This window comes from Microplitis demolitor, chromosome 10 (genome assembly GCF_026212275.2).
Source record: "Microplitis demolitor isolate Queensland-Clemson2020A chromosome 10, iyMicDemo2.1a, whole genome shotgun sequence".
Lineage (NCBI taxonomy): Eukaryota > Metazoa > Arthropoda > Insecta > Hymenoptera > Braconidae > Microplitis > Microplitis demolitor.
In genome coordinates this window covers 3,068,390-3,087,595 of record NC_068554.1, presented here as the reverse complement: position 1 = coordinate 3,087,595, position 19,206 = coordinate 3,068,390, and the positions used below count along the sequence as shown (strand labels likewise).

The following is a 19,206-nucleotide window of genomic DNA, read 5'->3' as shown; positions in this document are numbered from 1 at the left end:
TTATCACCATTTTCGTACAATTTTGAGTGTCCAAATTTTTGACAGAAATTTCCAATGAACTCAGTGTACTGTTGACCACAAAAAATATATGGTGTCTTCGGTATATTTAAATTTTATAAAAATTATTTATCATAATCTTGTTTTTGAGTATTTTTATGTACTAACAGTACCTCGAATCTCTTTTTTCATCCAAATTAGCTATAAAAAATTTTATTATAGTAATTTTTTCTTTTAAAAAAACGGAAATAATTTTTTTTACTTTTTGTTTGTGGTTCGTTTTTCTGGCTCCGGAATTTTTTTTTTATGGCAACTAGAAATTTAGTTTAATTACTTCAAATGGAAATAAAAAAAAGTTCCACCGTTTTCAAATGCACAAAAATGCATTATTTCCTCTGCAGTCCCGTTTTGCCTGCCCTTCCATTGTATATATATTTTAATGGTATACAGCCATACATTCCACATCAATTCAAGCATAAGCGTTTATAGTTTCATTCCATTATATAAAAAACCCGATACATCAAGTTGTACCGTTGGTAATTGCCCTAGAGAATTACACTCCAAGTATTCAGTAATTATGATCAATAATTAATAGTTATACTCTTCAATAATTACTCCACACACTTCATCAACATTAATGACATCTAATTGATTTTCGTTCTGAAATTTTTATCAGTAAAAGTATGATTAGATAATGATCTCATAATTTAATCGCGGGTTTTGAAATAATTTCATACTTCCGGCTTAAAAATAAAAAAAGTAAACGAAACTTGCATCAACTACCAATCAGAATTGCCTAGGGATTTAAATTATTAAGTATTAATGATAGTTCTCAAGTGTATCAGGATTTTTAAAGAGAAAAAGGGTCTCAAAAGACATAATATCCCTGAAGCACTATCGAAAATTCGATTTTATTCTCTCGGTCTGTCAATAAATTATCGGGTTCGAAAGCTAATCCGATCGGGCAATGATCGACGAATACTCAGCCTGGAAATCTCAATCCAAGATTCCAATTTAAAGTAAATTGCACGTTACTTTTAAATAAAGTATGCTATAAAAATAAAAATAAAAATGAAAATGAAAATAAAATTATTGTAACTGTTGAATAAACGGGATTGAGTAAATTTAAAGTGTGCAAATAAAAATAAACATTACGTTATAAATATTAAATTATGTTTCGAAATAAAATATATGTTTAATTTATCTAATGCTCTGTAAATTAATACAAATGGCTTTCTAAATTTTATAGCGGAGGGTACATTAGTTCAGTAGATAGTGTAGTAGATAGATCTGTCTGTGTTGTGTTGGCGCAAACGGATCAATGGAATCCAAATTACATTCGATTAGTAACGTCTTCCTTTAAACTCCGTCCTTCTCATGGGGATTGCCATGCAGTTCTCCGTGACAATCATGTTGGGTTTAGTTGGATGCTCAGAAATCCGTTAAATGCCACTACTAATTCCTGATGCTTATTACAACCAACGTAAACTAAACCTACTTCAGGTTATATCAATCCAACATTTAATAACAAATTTGATTAAAGCCATTTTCAGACAATAATCACCCCCTCCTACTTCTTTAAAATTTTTAATGAATTTGAATTATCACCTTATCAAAATTTTATTAATTAATAAAAAAAAGTTAATTTTAAACTGAACGAAATTTGGTAGAAAAATTTCAGTAAAATTTTCAAATTTGAAATGTCAAATTTTGTAGGCTGGTATTTACCAAATTTTGGTCAACTTTTAACAGATGTTTTTTTTCAAATCTTTATCCTGGAAAATATGAAGACGTCCTTTTTTTAATTAGTCAAAAAAAAAATTTGTTAATTTGAAACTTAACGAAATTTAGTAGAAAAATTTCATTAAAATTTTTGTCTATTTTCAAATTTTAAATGTCAAATTTTTTAGGCTGAAATTTATCAAATTTTGTTCAACTTTTAACAGATGAGTTTTTTTTTTTTTTCAAATTTATATCCTGACGAAAATATCAAGACGTCCTTTTTCTAATTAGTCAAAAAAAAAAATTGTTAATTTGAAACTTAACGAAAATTGGTAGAAAAATTTCAGTAAAATTTTCAAATTTGAAATGTCAAATTTTGTAGGCTGGGATTTATCAAATTTTGGTCAATTTTTAATAGATGTTTTTTTTTTTTTTCAAATCTTTATCCTGGAAAATCTGAAGACGTCCTTTTTTTAATTAGTCAAAAAAAAAATTGTTAATTTGAAACTTAACGAAAATTGGTAGAAAAATTTCAGTAAAATTTTCAAATTTGAAATGTCAAATTTTATAGGCTGACATTTACCAAATTTTGTTCAACTTTTAACAGATGTTTTTTTTTTCAAATCTATATCTCGGAAAATATAAAGGCGTAATTTCTTTAATTAATTAATAAAATTTAAATGCGGTATGACGGGTCATTGGCTATTTAAAAAAAGTGGGAGAAGCACTGCCTGAAAATTCCCTTAGTTAGCAAACTCCAGTCTGTAAAAATTTATAACATTTTATTTTTAACTCTTGTCAATTAATTGTTGAAATAAATTTTCTTAAATCTTTATCAAACTTTGTTCCAGAAACTTTAGATTTTTATTTATCGTCACTGAAAAAAATACAATAAAAAGTGTACTAAGCCAGGTCATAGAAGCAAGTGTTTTTATTGCTTGTTCTTCTGTGATAGTACGTCATTAGTAGATACAAATTACAAATCGATAATGATTTTGTTTTATACCCTTTTACAAAAAATGTCAAATTATATTTTTTTTAATTTAACATCACCTTTAATTTTCGAAAATTAGCCACCTTATTTTGTGAAAAATCCAATTTTATTTTTACATCCTTAAAAAAATTTTACATGATAACATGCATCCGAGCAGATTGACCCGAGCCGAAAAAATTTCAATAAAATTTAATCGACCTGTGCAATAAATTTAGCGACATATTTTCACGTATCCACCTCTCATAATTATTCAAACAATGGATATCAAGGAATTAATTAAACAACAATAAATAGTTGATGGTTTTGATGGTTGTCGACATGAATTTAACGGACAGCATAACACTAAAATTCTCCTGGAGGATATAGTTTGATAGAGTTGGTCCTGCCTACTATCCGTGGAATATTGATCGGATGGTGGTTATGCAGCCGAACGAGTCTCGGATATTCCGAGTAGTGAAAATACCACCGCAGCGGTTTAGATTTTCCTCAAAACTCACTCCTCACTTATTTCCATCTCGCCTATACTACTGGCTATTTTATAATCTCCGTAAATATTAGACCGGTTCAAAAAAATCGACTATTTTTTTTTTTTTTTTCAAAACCCGCAATGAAATTTCTTCCCAGTCATGAAAAAAGAAGCCCATGAAAACGGGAGCTCTTAATATCAATTTTTTAAGGTCGCTCATCGTAAATTTTTATTTTACGTTTAAATAACATGGAAAAAAAAAATTTTTAACTTTGGAATTTTACAACTCATTTGGGAATTAAGATATCAGGATGAAAGATACATATTTTTGAAGGAAATTGAACGCTTAAAAAAATTTTTTTTTCCATGTTATTTAAACATAAAATAGAAATTTACGATGAGCGACCTTTCAAAATTGAGCTCCCGTTTTCACGGGCTTCTTTTTTCATGACTGGGAAGAAATTTCACTGCGAGTTTTGAAAGAAAAAAAAAAAAAAAAATAGTCGATTTTTTTGAACCGGTCTAATAAATATATATACATATACATATATATATATATATATATATAATACCAAAGGCTCAGTAGGTTGCTTAAGTTTAGTATCCCTCGTCACACAGTCCGTTTGTCATAGTCGCCGTTCAAAGGCAAATTCTGAACTCCCTGTCACAAACGAGAGCTGCATCTCCACTGGGTCTTTGATAAAATATTTATAACTTGAAGAATCTATTACTATTGAATTAATTGCTCGCTGTTGAATTGTAACTTGTGTAAAGAGAATACAATAGTTTGATGTTAAGATATCTAGAGTATCAACATCTGCCTCTACATCAATATCAACTTTACTCTCTACATTTTCATCTCCATCTCCATCTCCATCTGGATCTGCATCTTGTACTCTGTACCTTCGTGTCAATGTTTAACCTCGATGCAAAGCCACAAAGCAACTTGTGATTTCCACAGAGATACTGAAGTTACTTCTGAGTTTATAACTTATACTTCTTCATATCTAAACTTTTTCCCTCCAGTTTCTTTTATTATTATTTTTTCCATTTTTTTTCATCTCATACTTTCTTTCTCTCATCAACTTGGTTATTTGCATAACACATATAAGAAGCACGCTTGTGTCGTCATACATTTGTAATTGTAAAGAACAAAGCTCAGTTATAAACACAGATACAGACACACTTTCTTAATTTTCATTACGACTTCAAGACATTCCTCATCAAGTTGTGTAGCATACAGGCAGACAAATCTCTCTCTTATTGTCTTATTTTTCTTTCTCTTCTTCTTTGATGTCATATTAATTATATATATTATTATTTTTAAAAATACTCATGTTTCATTTTAACTTCAACTTTAATACAATGAGTTGTCTTGACATATTTATAATTATTATTTTAATTACATTTGCTATTTTTTTTTGTTTACTTCATTACGGAGTATAATTAAAAGGAAAAAAAAAAAAATAAAAAAAAGATATCAAATAAATTGAATTGGATTTTTCATCAAATTACTGATTCAATTCTATCACTTGTAATTACTTATTGATTTATATGTTTTTTTATTTTATTTTTTAAAATTATAATTAAAAGACATCTGAACAGTTTTATTTTAATTGTTCGTGCAAATTAATTATGTTGTTTGTTGTCGTTTGAAAAAATATATAATTAAAACATTGTACAGAAAATAGTGATACATTTTAATGTTTTATTTAATTGGCTGGATTTAAATTTATCGCTATTGTCATTAAAATCAATAGCAACTAAGTTTAAAAAGAGAGGGAAAATTGTTTTATAAAAAGCTTTTAAATTGTTAAATTTTTTTTTTTAAATGGAGTTTTTAAAAAATTATAAAAAATAATTTTTAAAAAGTTGTGTAATTATAATTTATTTAAGCAAATACATAAAGTAATTACTTTGGAGTTTCAATTGATTTTCATGATTGCGTAATACTTAAAAAGTTTATAGGAAGGAAAACAAATAATTTAATTTGAGAAATGAGAGTAGAGGAAAATGGGAATAGTTATAAGTCATTGAGAATAAGATTTGTTTGTTTGTTTGTTTGTTTGTTTGCTTGTGTGTTTTATTCAACAAATATAATAAACCTTCAATAGTTTAATAAACTTATTTTTATTTTTTACCGCCGGTTTCATTATTATAGACTTCTTTTTTTACGAGAAACTAAATTACGGTTTAATAATAAAATTAATGAAAAATGTTTGAGAAACCGTAAACTAGGAAACTTATTAAATATCAATTAAAATTATAATGAGAATTTTTTTTTTATTTTTATACATTAAATTTCTTTGAGTAAACAATTTTCATATATTTTATTAATTATTTTTAATTGAAATAAAATTTTTAAATTTATTTTCAATGGAAAAATTTCGTGACCTATTTTACCCCAACATTTTTATTTCATCCCTTTTTCCTAAATTTATATAAAACTATTACGTGTTTACCCGACTTTGCTCTATATATATATATATATATATAATATATGTATATATATAATCTTCTAAGTATTTTATGTTCAAAGTACGTCATAAAAAAAAAAAAAAAGTTCTTTTATAAATGGTCGTATGTAATGGCGCCCAAGTGAAGATCGAATAATTGTGGTCCTCTGAAAAGAGAAAAAAAACATATATATGTATATATGTAGATGTAAAATGATGAAGAACTAGATAGTGTATATAGATCCTTTGATACAGTGGTTCACCTCAAGAGTTGAGTATATGTCACATAATAACGCAAGCTCCAGTGGGTTGGATGGTATCAAGTCAAGTAGAAGAATGTCGTAAAAGCCATGGGGCTCCTGGAAATACCAGTATTCACGGTTCGCGAACCATCCACAACTTTGAACTCTCGACGCCAGTGGTTAGCCGTTTATCACGTTCAAGAAAATGTTTAATGTTTGTCATTTCTATTTTGTAATCTTCTCTTCAACTTTCTACATTCAACTTCATATATATATATATATATATATATATATATATATATACATATATATACATCCTTAATATTCATATCAAAAGCTCCCTTGAAAATATTTAAAATGTCACACTCGAAAAACTTGTAAATTCTTGAGCGAATTTCAAAACTTTGTATTTTCAGTTTAAAGGAATATTGTAACCGACATATTTCGTAATTATTGGGCGGAATATAATTAAATTTGGCGTAAAAGTGAATTTTCACGAGAAAAATATTTAATTTAAATTTACATTTATAAAAACACATTATTTTTCAAAAAGCCCGCGAAATGTATGAAATTCAAAATTTTACTGGTTTTAGTGAATTTCAAATTTCGCGGGCTTTTTTCTTATGGTCGACTAGTGTGCCGAATTTTATTAAACTCTGAACAGTCATTCTAAAACGACACTAATTCAAATTTTCTGAAACTGAAAAATTTTTGAGATTTTCAAAAAATAAATAAGTAATTTTTTTCTAGCGGAAAATTTTGAATTATTTTTTATAAAAAGTCGGGTTTGATTTTACCCTGGGTCAATAATAATAAATAATAATATATAATTACTAAATATATTATTTAACTTCCCGAAGGTTTGTCTAGAAATTAAATTGACTTTACATGTTTTCCCAAATACTCTTTTCATATACTCGAGATAAAAGATACAAAGTAAAGTTAAGAGTAACGAAAGGATGAGAAATAGAAGTAAAGTCTTTTCTCTTCAAAGCAATTGAGTTAATTCCAAGTCTCTTAGTTTCGTCTCTTGGAAAAGCAAGAGCAGAAGAACCAAAAGAAACAAGAAGAGAAAGGAAACGGGCAAGAAAGGATCAATGTCTAGGCTCCTAGACCTCTAGACTCTAGACTTTACTGTAACCAGTAGCTGTGTACTCTAATCGACTTGCGTTTCCATTAGATTTTATCGACGGAAATCATCGACAATCTGATTAATTAACAAACACATTCACTGTATAATTAAATTTTACTTTTACTTTTTTCGTGTACTAAATTTCAAAAAAGCAACTTCTGGATCTGCGTCACTTGATCAATCGAAAAATAAATATCTGATTTTTTTTTTAAGCGCATTATACTACACAATATTTTTTTTCGATTTATTTATTGTCACGATTCAGATGAAAGCTATGTTCCAATGAAAAGCGTATTTATGTTAAAAAGATTAAAAAGTTCACATACGAGCAATTATATTTTTATTTTATTTACAAACATTTTAATACAATTGTTTTTTTTTTTTTTTTTTTTTTTTTTTCACATTCATATGAATCATAATAAAACGAACGAAATGTCAGTGGTTTTAATATTTTTTAGTTAGATTTATTTTTTCCATTTAACTATTTTACGAAGCTTGTTATCCAGGCTAGCTCAGATTTTTTTTTACTCATATTTCATATATATATAAAGAGATAAAATTCATTTATATATACGCTCTTAATGAAACTTTTCGAATTCCCAGTTGCCAATGAAACTGATTATATATTTTTTTTTCATTTATTGCTTTTTATTTACATCGAAGCTAAAAAAAATGTATATATAATATATATATATTTTTTGAAACTGTTTCATCTTTCATTTAATTATTTCTGAACGCAATTAAAATAATGGAGTAATAAAAATTGAGTTTTAAATTTTTTTGTAGTTAGCAACTATATTTGAATTAGTGGGTAATTTTGTATTAAGGGTGTACAAGAATTATTCATATTCAAATTGAATCAAACAATTCAAAAATTTACGAATAATCCAAAATTTTTTTTTGAACGAGTTAAATTTTTTTTTTCCAAAAATTCAAATTTTTTCCAAAGGTAAATAGAACTCGAACACGAGTCAATGAGATAATTACTTTTAGTTACTTTAAAAAACTAAGCTCTATTAAATAAGAATTGAATATTTGAATGCTGATTCAAATTTTGGATTTGAATCGAATAGGTCATACATTCATGAAAATGAAAAGTTGCAAATAATTCTAATAATGTGATTTTGAAAATATTTTATTTGAATTTAATATGCTGACGGTCATTAAAAATTAGGTTATTAATTAAGAGCAGTAATTAAAATGTAAAACAGGCGAGAGATATCTCGATAATAATAAACTAGTGAACTACAGGTGGTAGAATTACGACTGTTTCTAATCCATTCGAGCAGAACATGCAAACGCAAACATTAGAATACTGGGGATGCATTCAAGTAAATATAATACTCTGCGCTACGGACTATCTAGTTAATGAATTAATGATAATCTTATTGCAGTATATAAGTTTATTATTTAATTATCATCGACTTGAACGAATTAATTATAAATATAAAAGTTTGATCAAATATGCAAGTTTGATACATAGATACAAATATTGAGTTTGATATATTTATATTTATACATACATATTCATATACAGAAGAGTAAAATTTGATACAAAAGATTTCATAGGTATTTCAGTTAAAAGTTTACTAGAATATTGCCATGTGTTAAATTGAGTTTTAGTTTTCGTAAAGTTTCCTTCGCGTCATAGAATTGAATAATTAATAGATCTCGACAGTTATATATATGTATACCTTGATATTTCAAACTAGTTTCTATATATTATCTATCTCAGTGTATGTCAGTTCTGGATTATACTGGCCCTCAGAAAATTTACCGACTTTGTTGGACAAGTACAAAACCTCACGGAAGTGATTCAATCATCCGCGATTCAAATTTATCCTTATTATTATTGCCTGTAAATTATCACTATTTTCAGTAGTTTAGTTTCAAAATTCACCAATCAAAAAATTTTTTAATAATTTTTACACAAAATCATTTTAAATTTCATGCAATTTTTCAAAATTTACTCTGCACAACTTTTCAAATTAATTTTGACACTTTCTACCCGCACCAAAAAAAAAATGTATACATATATATATACATATATATGACAAATAAATTAAACAGTTTACTCAATAATTATTTTTTTCTCAACAGAAAATTTGAAAAAAATCATTTTTTAATTTCTCCCCCTCCTCTCATTTATCCAAAAAAATTCAATAATTATTTTCCAAAATTTGTATTTTTGAAACCTGTCGAGTCTTGATTTTAAAAAATATTTAATTACTAATCAGTACAATCTATCGAATTAAATTTGAATATTACACTGATTTTACGCGCAAATTAATTTAAACTTTATTGCTCTCTAGTTAATTATTACCAATTACGAATTCATTGTATATATATATTATTACAGTATCCATATTATTATAGTTATAATTGAAGCTAAAAAATTTATGAATTTAATAATAACAATAATATCATTTAAAAAACTATCAAATTAAATATTCGTTTATACTCACTTATAAAAAAATTAACTTTTTCTGTTAGTTTAGTAAAAAAAAAATAATTCTAGTTATGTTTAATACAATTTCAGTTGCTAGAGAATGTAATAACAACGGAATGTCGTAGAATACTTGCAAGACAGAATAATATTACTTCTCATAAATACCAGAGCTTAACTTGTTTGCAATCCAATAGCATAAATTGTTGTAAATATAATTGAATATTATAATATATATAAATATAAATTTGTATAAAAAAATCAGGCGATATTTGAAATTTAAAATTAACATTTGCTTCATACGATGATTAAAATATTCTTATATTCAATCTTCGATATTGGAAAACCAGGGGTGCAGACTTGTAGTTTAATTTAACGTCAAAGCTTAAGATGAAGAATTTAAAGTATCTCTCATAAATTGATTTATCTTCTCATTTATATTATGTCTTAAATTTTATCTTTAAGCTCAAAACTTTGATCAAAAGACGATCCAATTTTTACCAAAATCAAAAATTTATTTTTGATAATTATATTTTCATAAATTTAAATGTTTGAAAATACAATAAAATATATATACATATATATTTTAATAATTAATTAATAATAGTATTAATTAATTGATGCAACGTTAAATATTATATAAAAGAAATAATTAAAAAGTGCAAAGTCTTTTCTCGTGTCTCATTAAAAGAGTAAAACAGCAGAGTAAAAATAGCATTTCGTTACTACTTAAAGTGATGTTAGGAAATTAATTTAATTATAAGGGTTGCTGCTGAGTGAATTTACGTTCGTACTTTGACTAGATATATTTTATAAAGCTGCAAAAATTAAATTAGATGGAAAATTTTTAAAATTGATAATTAAACGGAATAAAATAAAAAATAATAAAGTGGAAAACGCACTTTTTATATCTTTACTATAAATTTAAAAACATTAAATTTTCTTTCAATTAATTTTTATTTTTAAAATTTAATTGCAGTAAGTCCGTAGTTTTAAATTCAGCCCAATAAAATTAAAAAAAAAAAACATTTTTTTTTTATTTAAAATTATCGACTTTGAAAATGAATTTTTACCGCGAAATTTAAAATATTTAAAAATATTTGATAGTAAAATATTTTACAATTGAAATTTCCAATTATTGTGAACTGATTTTATAAATTAGATCTTTTGATATTTGATATAAAAGTGAACATATAGATTTACTGAACATAATAATAATGATTATCTTTTTAATCTTTCAGGCGGAAATATGGAGTGTCTTCATTGCGATACTGAGAAAAAGCGTGAGAAATTTACAGGCATGCACAGATGTCAGTCTTATAGAGCACGTTCTCCATCGTTTATCTCGTGCAGAAACAGTTGTTGCAGGTCAATAAATATACAAACGTATTTCCTTCTTCTTACTCTTTTCTATATAAAATTTTTATTAAAAAATTTCTGCAACCTCATCCGTTCTCTCATCTCTATTTATTTTATAAATTAAATTTAATTTGTTTGTTATTTCTTATAGATTTATTGATCGATATGCTCGGCGTGCTTGCAAGCTACAGTATAACTGTTAAAGAATTGAAGCTGCTGTTCGGCGCAATGAAAGCAGTCAAAGGAAAATGGGTAAGATGTTAAAAGAAAATATCTATTGTCTATTTTTATTATTATTATTTTATCTTAAATGATTATTGTCTTGACTTGAATGTTTATAGCCAAGACATTCAGCTAAATTGCTAAACGTACTTCGCCAGATGCCACAGCGTAATGGACCAGATGTATTTTTCAGTTTTCCCGGTAGAAAAGGATCTGTAAGTTGTTTCATTATTTATAATTATTAATACATATATATATTATCCAGTGAGCAGAAAAATTCTCAATAAATTTAAATTTACCGCCATTTTTTAAATTTATTTTTATCAATACAAATTCAATATTTACAATTTTTCAAAGCATATTTTCCTTTTTTTCGTCATATTTAAAAATTTCAATAACTAAATTTTAAAATTTAATATATAATTTTTTTTTTTAATTCCAAAAAATTTTTTATTAGTAAATCTCAAAAATTCTGTTATATTTTTATTCTCACGTTACTTTAAAAAAAATTTTTTAAGTAAATTCAAAAGTTTTTTAATGAATCGAGTCACTAATTCTATTACTTATATTTTTATACACCCGTTTCGCTTTAGTCACTAAGTTTAAAGTCAAAAGGGCTTATAATTTTCTTTTAATTGCTAACTATATAGTAGACTTATACTTTAAAGCTAAAAGGAAAAATTTGAACGCTCTTTTGGTATTCAAAATTTTATTCTTAACTTTTTAGCTACAAAATAAGTCTACAGAATGATTGACAATGAAAAAAACATCATACGCCTTTTCGACTGTAGACTTGGTGACTGAAGCCAAAAGCGCGTATAAAAATATAACACATTTTGGAACAGAAATTAGGAACGTGCAATTTAACCCGAGCGGTGACAGTAACTAAAGATCTTTGGTATTCTATTAAGAAAATAAATGAATTTATAATAAATTATAAAAATAATTAAAAATGACACTGAAAGTTTTGAACGTTGTCTCTTGATTAAGTTTAACGATGCACGTTAGCAGCCACATAGTTGGATTAACCGCACGATAGAACTTGTTGCGGTAATAACAATGTACCCCAAGTTTAAATACAAACTGCTTCTACCTGTCGAACAAGTTAACTTGATCTTTCCAAAAAGTCATCTTGTCAAAATATATTTAGGAAACTTTTAAATTCATTAATACCTTTTTTAATTTTATTCAATTTTACCTCCAAGCTCATACTCAAAACCACAAAATCTACGTTATTAATTAATAAATTATTTAACTAATATTTTAGCGGGTAATTTTATTTTCAAAAAAGTTATATTTCATTTATTTATTTATTTTTTTTTGTCATTGTAATAAAAATTTGTTGCAGGCTATTGTGTTACCGCCGATGGCGAGGTGGCCGCATGAAAGTGGTTTCACATTTACCACGTGGTTTCGACTCGACCCTATAAACTCTGTCAATATCGAGAGAGAAAAGCCTTACCTTTACTGGTAAGTAGACACTCGTGACAAGTACACTCCCGTATACTTTTCATGAGAGATGTCATCGTCTTTTTCTTTGAGCTTAACATCTAATCCTCAATTCTACATTTTCAAGAGTCTACTTCTCAACACGTTATCATTCAACCTCTTTATTTTTTCTATTTAATTGACAGCAACTTACACAATTAATATTTTATCGGAAATTTTTATAATAAAATCTACTAAAAAATTTATTTTCCAAATCATAAAAATAGAAAATAGTTTATAAAAAAATCTTTATCAAGTCATTTATTAAACTCACCTCATATATTTTCTGAATATATGCAAGTTCGTATATTTAATCTAACGATAAAATATTAATGACTTAATCTTGTAGTTAATAAATAACCAAGAACTAGATTTATAAAAGTTATTTCTCGGGATTAAATTTATTTATAATGCAGTCTACCGTAGCCGAGTTTCATAATAATTAATAATGAACACTTTTTAATCTTTAATTGAATGGTAACTTCAAAATTTCAGCTTCGAAGGTTTAAATTTCCCTTAATTCTTCTTTAGTGCGTTCTTTCTCGTGGCTGGTCGGTTGCTACCCAACGGTTCGCTAGAAACAAGAGTTCAATAGACGGATTTTAGTATTAGTATTATATTATATATTAAATTATGAATAGAATCTTGTACTGAATGTAAATTTATTATCAACTATCACAAACCAAGAAGTAATCGCTAAATCAGAGTAAGAAGATTATAAACCTTTGAAATCAAGGGAAATCTTGGTAGTATTGTTGTAGACTGAACATTAAATCGCTTAGTAATTTTAAAAATATGTAGATATATAAATAAATATATAGTAAAAGGATCAAATATTGTTATTATAGAGTATGCTAGATCATACATAGAAAAAAAATAATCTTTAGGAATAGTTTCTTTTCTTCCTATGAAAACTTGCACTGAAAATTCGGGAGTAAATAGGGAGTTTGTTTTTTCAGAGGAGCGATTTCGGGGTGATATGAATTTTATTTAAATCCGCATTCACTCCAATCCAGAGTTGTTATGGTGAAATTAATTCCCTCGAGTGAATTTCACTCCGAAGGCAGTAAATAAATAAAAAATCTGCTCTGCACTCCCGGGATTCAATCCGCGTTCGCTCTAAAAATTTTTTACAATGTAAGCTTTCGAAAATTTTCAATCTATATTTGGTAGTGTGAAAATTTTGAAATTAAATCAAAAGTGATTTTCTTAATCGGAACAATAAATAAAAGTTCAGTTAACCCTCTGTGAAAATGTCGAGCCAGTATTTAAAATTCCGATAGTCTTATGTTAGTAAAGCTGACACTTAATATATATGAGATTGTGCTAGATGCCGAAGAAAGTTAAGTGAATAATTAAATAAAACAAAGTGTCAATAATTGGCACTTTGTCAATAATTGGTTCTTTTACTTTATAATTATATCGTGACATACATTTTAATACCGTCTAATTACCTAAGTAATTAATAGTTTTTAGTTACCCGCGTTATTTAAAATAATTTATTCTTCAATTTTTATGGTAAACTTTTTTAAAAATCAGAAAACAAAAAATTCCTAAAGTTTTTACAAAGTAATAATAATTGAAATATAATTTATAGCTTTAAAACCAGTAAAGGAGTTGGTTATTCAGCCCATTTCGTTGGTAATTGTTTGGTGCTTACTTCAATGAAAGTTAAAGGCAAGGGCTTCCAACATTGTGTCAAATATGAATTTCAACCGAGAAAAGTAAATTTATGCTTATTAATTAACTTTACTAATTAATTAAAATACTAACTCATTAAAATAATGAAAATTTCCAGTGGTATATGATTGCGATAGTGTATATATACAATAGATGGACAAAAAGCGAAATAAAATGTCTAGTGAACGGCCAATTGGCTTCAAGTACCGAAATGGCTTGGTTTGTTTCAACGAATGACGTAAGCACTCAATTAATCAATCAATAAATTAACTAATTACGTAATTAATGCGCTTAAATTTCAAATCCAGCCATTTGATAAATGTTACATCGGAGCAACACCAGAAGTAGATGAAGAGCGCGTATTTTGTGGTCAAATGAGCGCCATCTATTTATTCAGCGAAGCCCTTACGACACATCAAATTTGTGCGATGCACAGATTAGGGCCTGGATATAAAGTAATTTTATTATTTATAGAGCTGTTTATAAAATACGCATGCTAAATTACCCTTAATTCCCAAAATAATCAGTAGCAGCTGCTGAAAATAAATTGGTAGCAGCCACTAACTATTTTCCGAGAGCCGCTACTGATTATTTCAGTATTTTCTACTGAAATAATCAGTACCAGCTCCTAGAATAATCACTAGTAGCTACTGAAAATTAATTGGTAGCAGCCACTGACTGTTTTTCAGTGGCAGCTACCGATTATTTCAGCATTTGCTACCGAAATTATCAGTAGCAGCTGCTGAAATAATTAGTAACAGCTACCAGAATAATTTGTGGCAGCTACTGAAAATTAATCGGTAGCTGCCACTGAAAAATAGTCGGCCAATCATATATATATCTTATATTAATATTTGTAAAAGAGATCACTGATTAGTTTTTGACGTTCGCGAAATGGATTGATATGAAATATATATGAATATGTTCTAACGCAAAGAGTAATCGCAAGGAGTAATGACTAATAAGTTATCATTAAACGTATGATGATAAATAGAAAATATATATGATATATAGTATAGGAAACTAATATGAAGTTTGTATTACACAGAGTCAATTCCGGTTTGACAACGAGTGCTACCTGAATCTACCCGACAATCACAAAAGGGTGAGTGATGAGCTGGATAATTCGAGCATGGTCGACCAAAGTATGCAAACTGTAAGCATTTTATGTTTATTTTATTATTTTATTATTTTTATTTAATTAATCATTAATACTTGATGATTTATTTATTAATTAAAAGGCAAGAGGTAATAACTATTAATAAATATTTATCTGAAGAAGCTTATTTTGGGAGTTAGTGTTGACAGTATCAATTTTTGGTTATTTTTTTTTTCGTTATTTTTGAGTTATTTTCGATTCTAGTTAGCATGAAAATTCATCAGAGAGAGAAATAATTAAAAATTATATGCCAATGCTTGTTTTGTGTATTGACAGGTGGGTCAACGTATTTTTAATATAGAAAATTTTTTAGTTGGCTTGTAAAATAATTAGTAGTTACACTGTATATATTACATTCGCTATCGATTACGTAGTTTGTCAGTGTGTTAATTATGTGTATGCATGTTTAATTGCAGGGTAAGTCTGACAAGTTTAAACGAAAATTATAATTTTTCAAAAATTCTTTTGGTAACTTATTTTTTTGCGTATTTTTAAAATTACAATTTTTTTTTGAGTCTAAATGCGCATTTTTTTATTTTTATTTTAATTACATTTTATTTATTTAGTAGAAAATTTTTAAAATTGACATTTGTGTATATATTTGCAATATTAATTTAAACCTGGTTTAAAAAACTGGCCCTTAAACTTGCCATTATTTATTTCAAATTATTTTAGCTGGTTTAGTTGTGCGGCCGTCCGCTAGGCGCGCGGAAATTTGAATCGTTCGTCATATTTTCATTAACCAATCAAATGTCCCTTTCAAACATAACCGAAAATAGTTGTCCCTGTTACTTTTGCAGCAGAAAGTAAATTTTTTACTCTCGTGACTAATTACAAATTATTATTTCTCTTAAAAAGTAAATCACTTTTTTTATGAGTGTGAATGTAGCAGACATCATACAAATTTAAAATAATAAATAAATAGAGTAAATAATTACAAAAAAAAAAAAAAAAAAAACTAAAAATATGCACATGCAGAAAATTAAATAATCTATAAGTGCAATTTTTTAAAATATTTCTTTTTTACAATTTATCATTTTGGAATAAATTCAAAGGTATCACAAATTATGATCCTGAAGTTAGCAGACAATTGACAATTTTCAAATTTGTTTTTTAATAATTGAATTAAAAAAAAAAAAAAAAACTAAAAATATGCACATGTAGAAAATTCAAAAACCTGTAAGTGCAATTTTTTTTTTTAATTTATCATTCATAAATTTACATAATTTCAAGCCTACTGTTGACAGTATGATTGAATTGCTTGTAAATTTGAATTCACGTCTGTTGATAGTATCCTTTTACAAGAGAAGTCTATTTTGCTGTAGTATATAGGGATTTTGAGTCCATGAAGCCTTTACAGAGCAATCAATGCCCTCAGTACTAAAGCTGTGTTCGTAAGTCAGCCAATCAATTAGAGAATTGAATACGTTTACATAATACCGTTTGAAGTTTGTACGTTTTCGGGTTTAGTATGTTATTTGGTCCCATACAGAAAATATCAATTAGTGATAAATAATCAATCCCTTTTCCTCCACTGGATTCTGTTAATAGAATAACTTATCAATATGCAGAGCTTTTGAATCAAAATTCAAATTACCCATTAAATTAATTAATTAAATGAGATAAAGTAAACAGAAACTTAAACTTAAATTTGAATTTATCAACTCTCGAAAAATTTAATTATACTCTACTTTAAATCAATAGATTAATTAAGCTAATTAATTGTTACTTTCCATCAACAATAATCACTTCGCTATTAAAAAGTTTATTTTCTTAAAAAAAAAAAAAAAATCGTTTAAATTTAATAATAAATAATTAAATAGTTGACTTTGTTTAAAACTTGTCAACTTGTCCTTTGTAATTTAAAAATTTATCAGTCGTTAATTTTCCGAAACTAATTAAAAATAAATTGATAATTAAAAATTTTAGGTACTGTACGACGGCAAGCTGTCCAATGCAATTGTGTTCATGTACAATCCAGTGGCGACAGACTCTCAATTATGTTTACAAAGCGCACCAAAGGGTAATGTCTCGTACTTTGTTCACACTCCACATGCGCTCATGTTACAGGTACCGATAGACCGTTTTTTTATACGGATTTTTAATTTCCAAATAAAATTTACTCTTGGATGTTTTAATTAATTTATTTATTTTTTTTTCAGGATGTCAAAGCGGTTATAACGCATTCCATACACAGTACATTAAATTCCATCGGTGGAATCCAAGTATTATTCCCATTATTTTCACAATTGGATATGTCCTATGACTGTATAGCACCCAATGACATCAAACGCGACCCAATGTTATGGTAAATTATTTTTTACTCTATTTTTAAAATAAAAACCTAAAACTTCCCGCTATTTTTGAGCTCTTCAAGCTCACCAAAGCTTGGAACTAATTGAATTTTGAGGTGAATGGGACAAGTGGTTTATAAGTTATACACAAAAAACCTAAAAAAAAATTTTTCCCGCCAAAAAACTTCAAATCGGTCGATTTGTTCCGAAGATATCGGACAAAAAAAGTTACACACACGAACATCCATTTTGAAAATCGAGTCGAAACCAATAACCTTTTTTTTTTTAAATTTTCATAGCGGGAAGTCAAAAAAATTTTATAAATTCAGTTAACAATAAAAAATTAAATTATTTTGTTTCTAGTTCGAAATTGCTAGGATTTATTTGCGATTTGGTTGAAACTTCGCAAACAGTTCAGCAGCATATGGTACAAAACCGTGGATTTTTAGTTATCAGTTTTATGTTGCAACGTGCGAGTCGTGAGCATCTTACGACAGAAGTTCTTGCGTCATTTTTAGAGCTCACTAAACATCTGGTCACATGTCTCAGTGCTAATAGTGATTTATTATTGAAACAGGTATAATTATTTACTATTTATATACAATATATATACAATTATTATGCGGATGAATGCGCTATTGGTAATTTACATCTTCAGAAAAAAAAAAATAATAAGAACTGGAGACAACTTGTTTTGTCGACGAACCCAAATGATGACAACTGAAATTTCTTTCAAAGAAATTTATTTCAATTTTTAAAACTTCTGTTATTTAAAAAATAAAAAAAGCTCGACTTTTTCTTTAACAAGATTTTAAATTCAATTTTTCATTTTAATCAAACTCTTGATTCAAAAAAAATTTCATACCCACTGCGAGGATGGTAAGACCTCGAACCCGCGTTCCTTTCACCACCTTTGACAGGTCGGAATACTTTCCCTAGGTACGAAATATCCAATAAATAAAAAAATTAATTTTCATATTTTTCTGATAAATTAAAATCCCAATAGCGTATAGACACATCTAAACAATAACTTTAAAAATTAATTATAATAACAAAAAATTTATCAAATTTTCAGCTTTCAAAAAATCCACTTTTTTCTAAAATAAAAAAAATTCAATAGCATGTTTTATTTTGACTACTAATCCAAGTATAATAAAAATATACAATATATACTTGAAAAATTTTGAAAGCTGCATATTGGAAATTTAATTTAATCTGCACTTGCACTCGCAAGTTTATTTATTTATAATTTAAATTTTTCACCAATTAAAATTACAAAAAAGTAATAATTAATTAATAATAATGAGCATGATAATGCACTAGTACACTATTTAATTTAATTTAATTTTTTTACCACACTTTGGACCGCATGTAATCTACCGACTTGATAAGCTTTTTTTAAATCACATTTATATTTTTTTATAAGTAATTACTTTATTTATGTTTTATTTTAACTGGCACTGTGCATGCATCACAATTTTTTAATTGCTTATAAATTGCACCAAGTGTCTCTTATAATAAATAATTACTTCTGTAACAATTAAAATTA

At 26.8% G+C, this 19,206-nt stretch overlaps 1 protein-coding gene across 6 annotated transcripts in view; it reads left to right on the top strand.

Moving 5' to 3' along the window:
* Positions 1–19,206, top strand: part of LOC103570073 (neurobeachin) — a 154,160-nt gene that overhangs the window by 76,788 nt on the left and 58,166 nt on the right. For 3 of the 6 annotated variants that reach the window (XM_053742549.1, XM_053742552.1, XM_053742548.1), the window contains exons 3-13: positions 10,697–10,823; positions 10,966–11,066; positions 11,156–11,251; positions 12,385–12,506; positions 14,122–14,248; positions 14,323–14,442; positions 14,513–14,659; positions 15,253–15,360; positions 17,293–17,433; positions 17,526–17,671; positions 18,021–18,234. In XM_053742549.1, the coding sequence (XP_053598524.1) occupies positions 10,697–10,823; positions 10,966–11,066; positions 11,156–11,251; positions 12,385–12,506; positions 14,122–14,248; positions 14,323–14,442; positions 14,513–14,659; positions 15,253–15,360; positions 17,293–17,433; positions 17,526–17,671; positions 18,021–18,234 (1,449 nt within the window). Of the gene's footprint in view, positions 1–10,696; positions 10,824–10,965; positions 11,067–11,155; positions 11,252–12,384; positions 12,507–14,121; positions 14,249–14,322; positions 14,443–14,512; positions 14,660–15,252; positions 15,361–15,583; positions 15,640–17,292; positions 17,434–17,525; positions 17,672–18,020; positions 18,235–19,206 lie in introns of those variants that run through there. The other 3 variants (XM_053742551.1, XM_053742550.1, XM_053742553.1) reach the window with 2 other exon arrangements.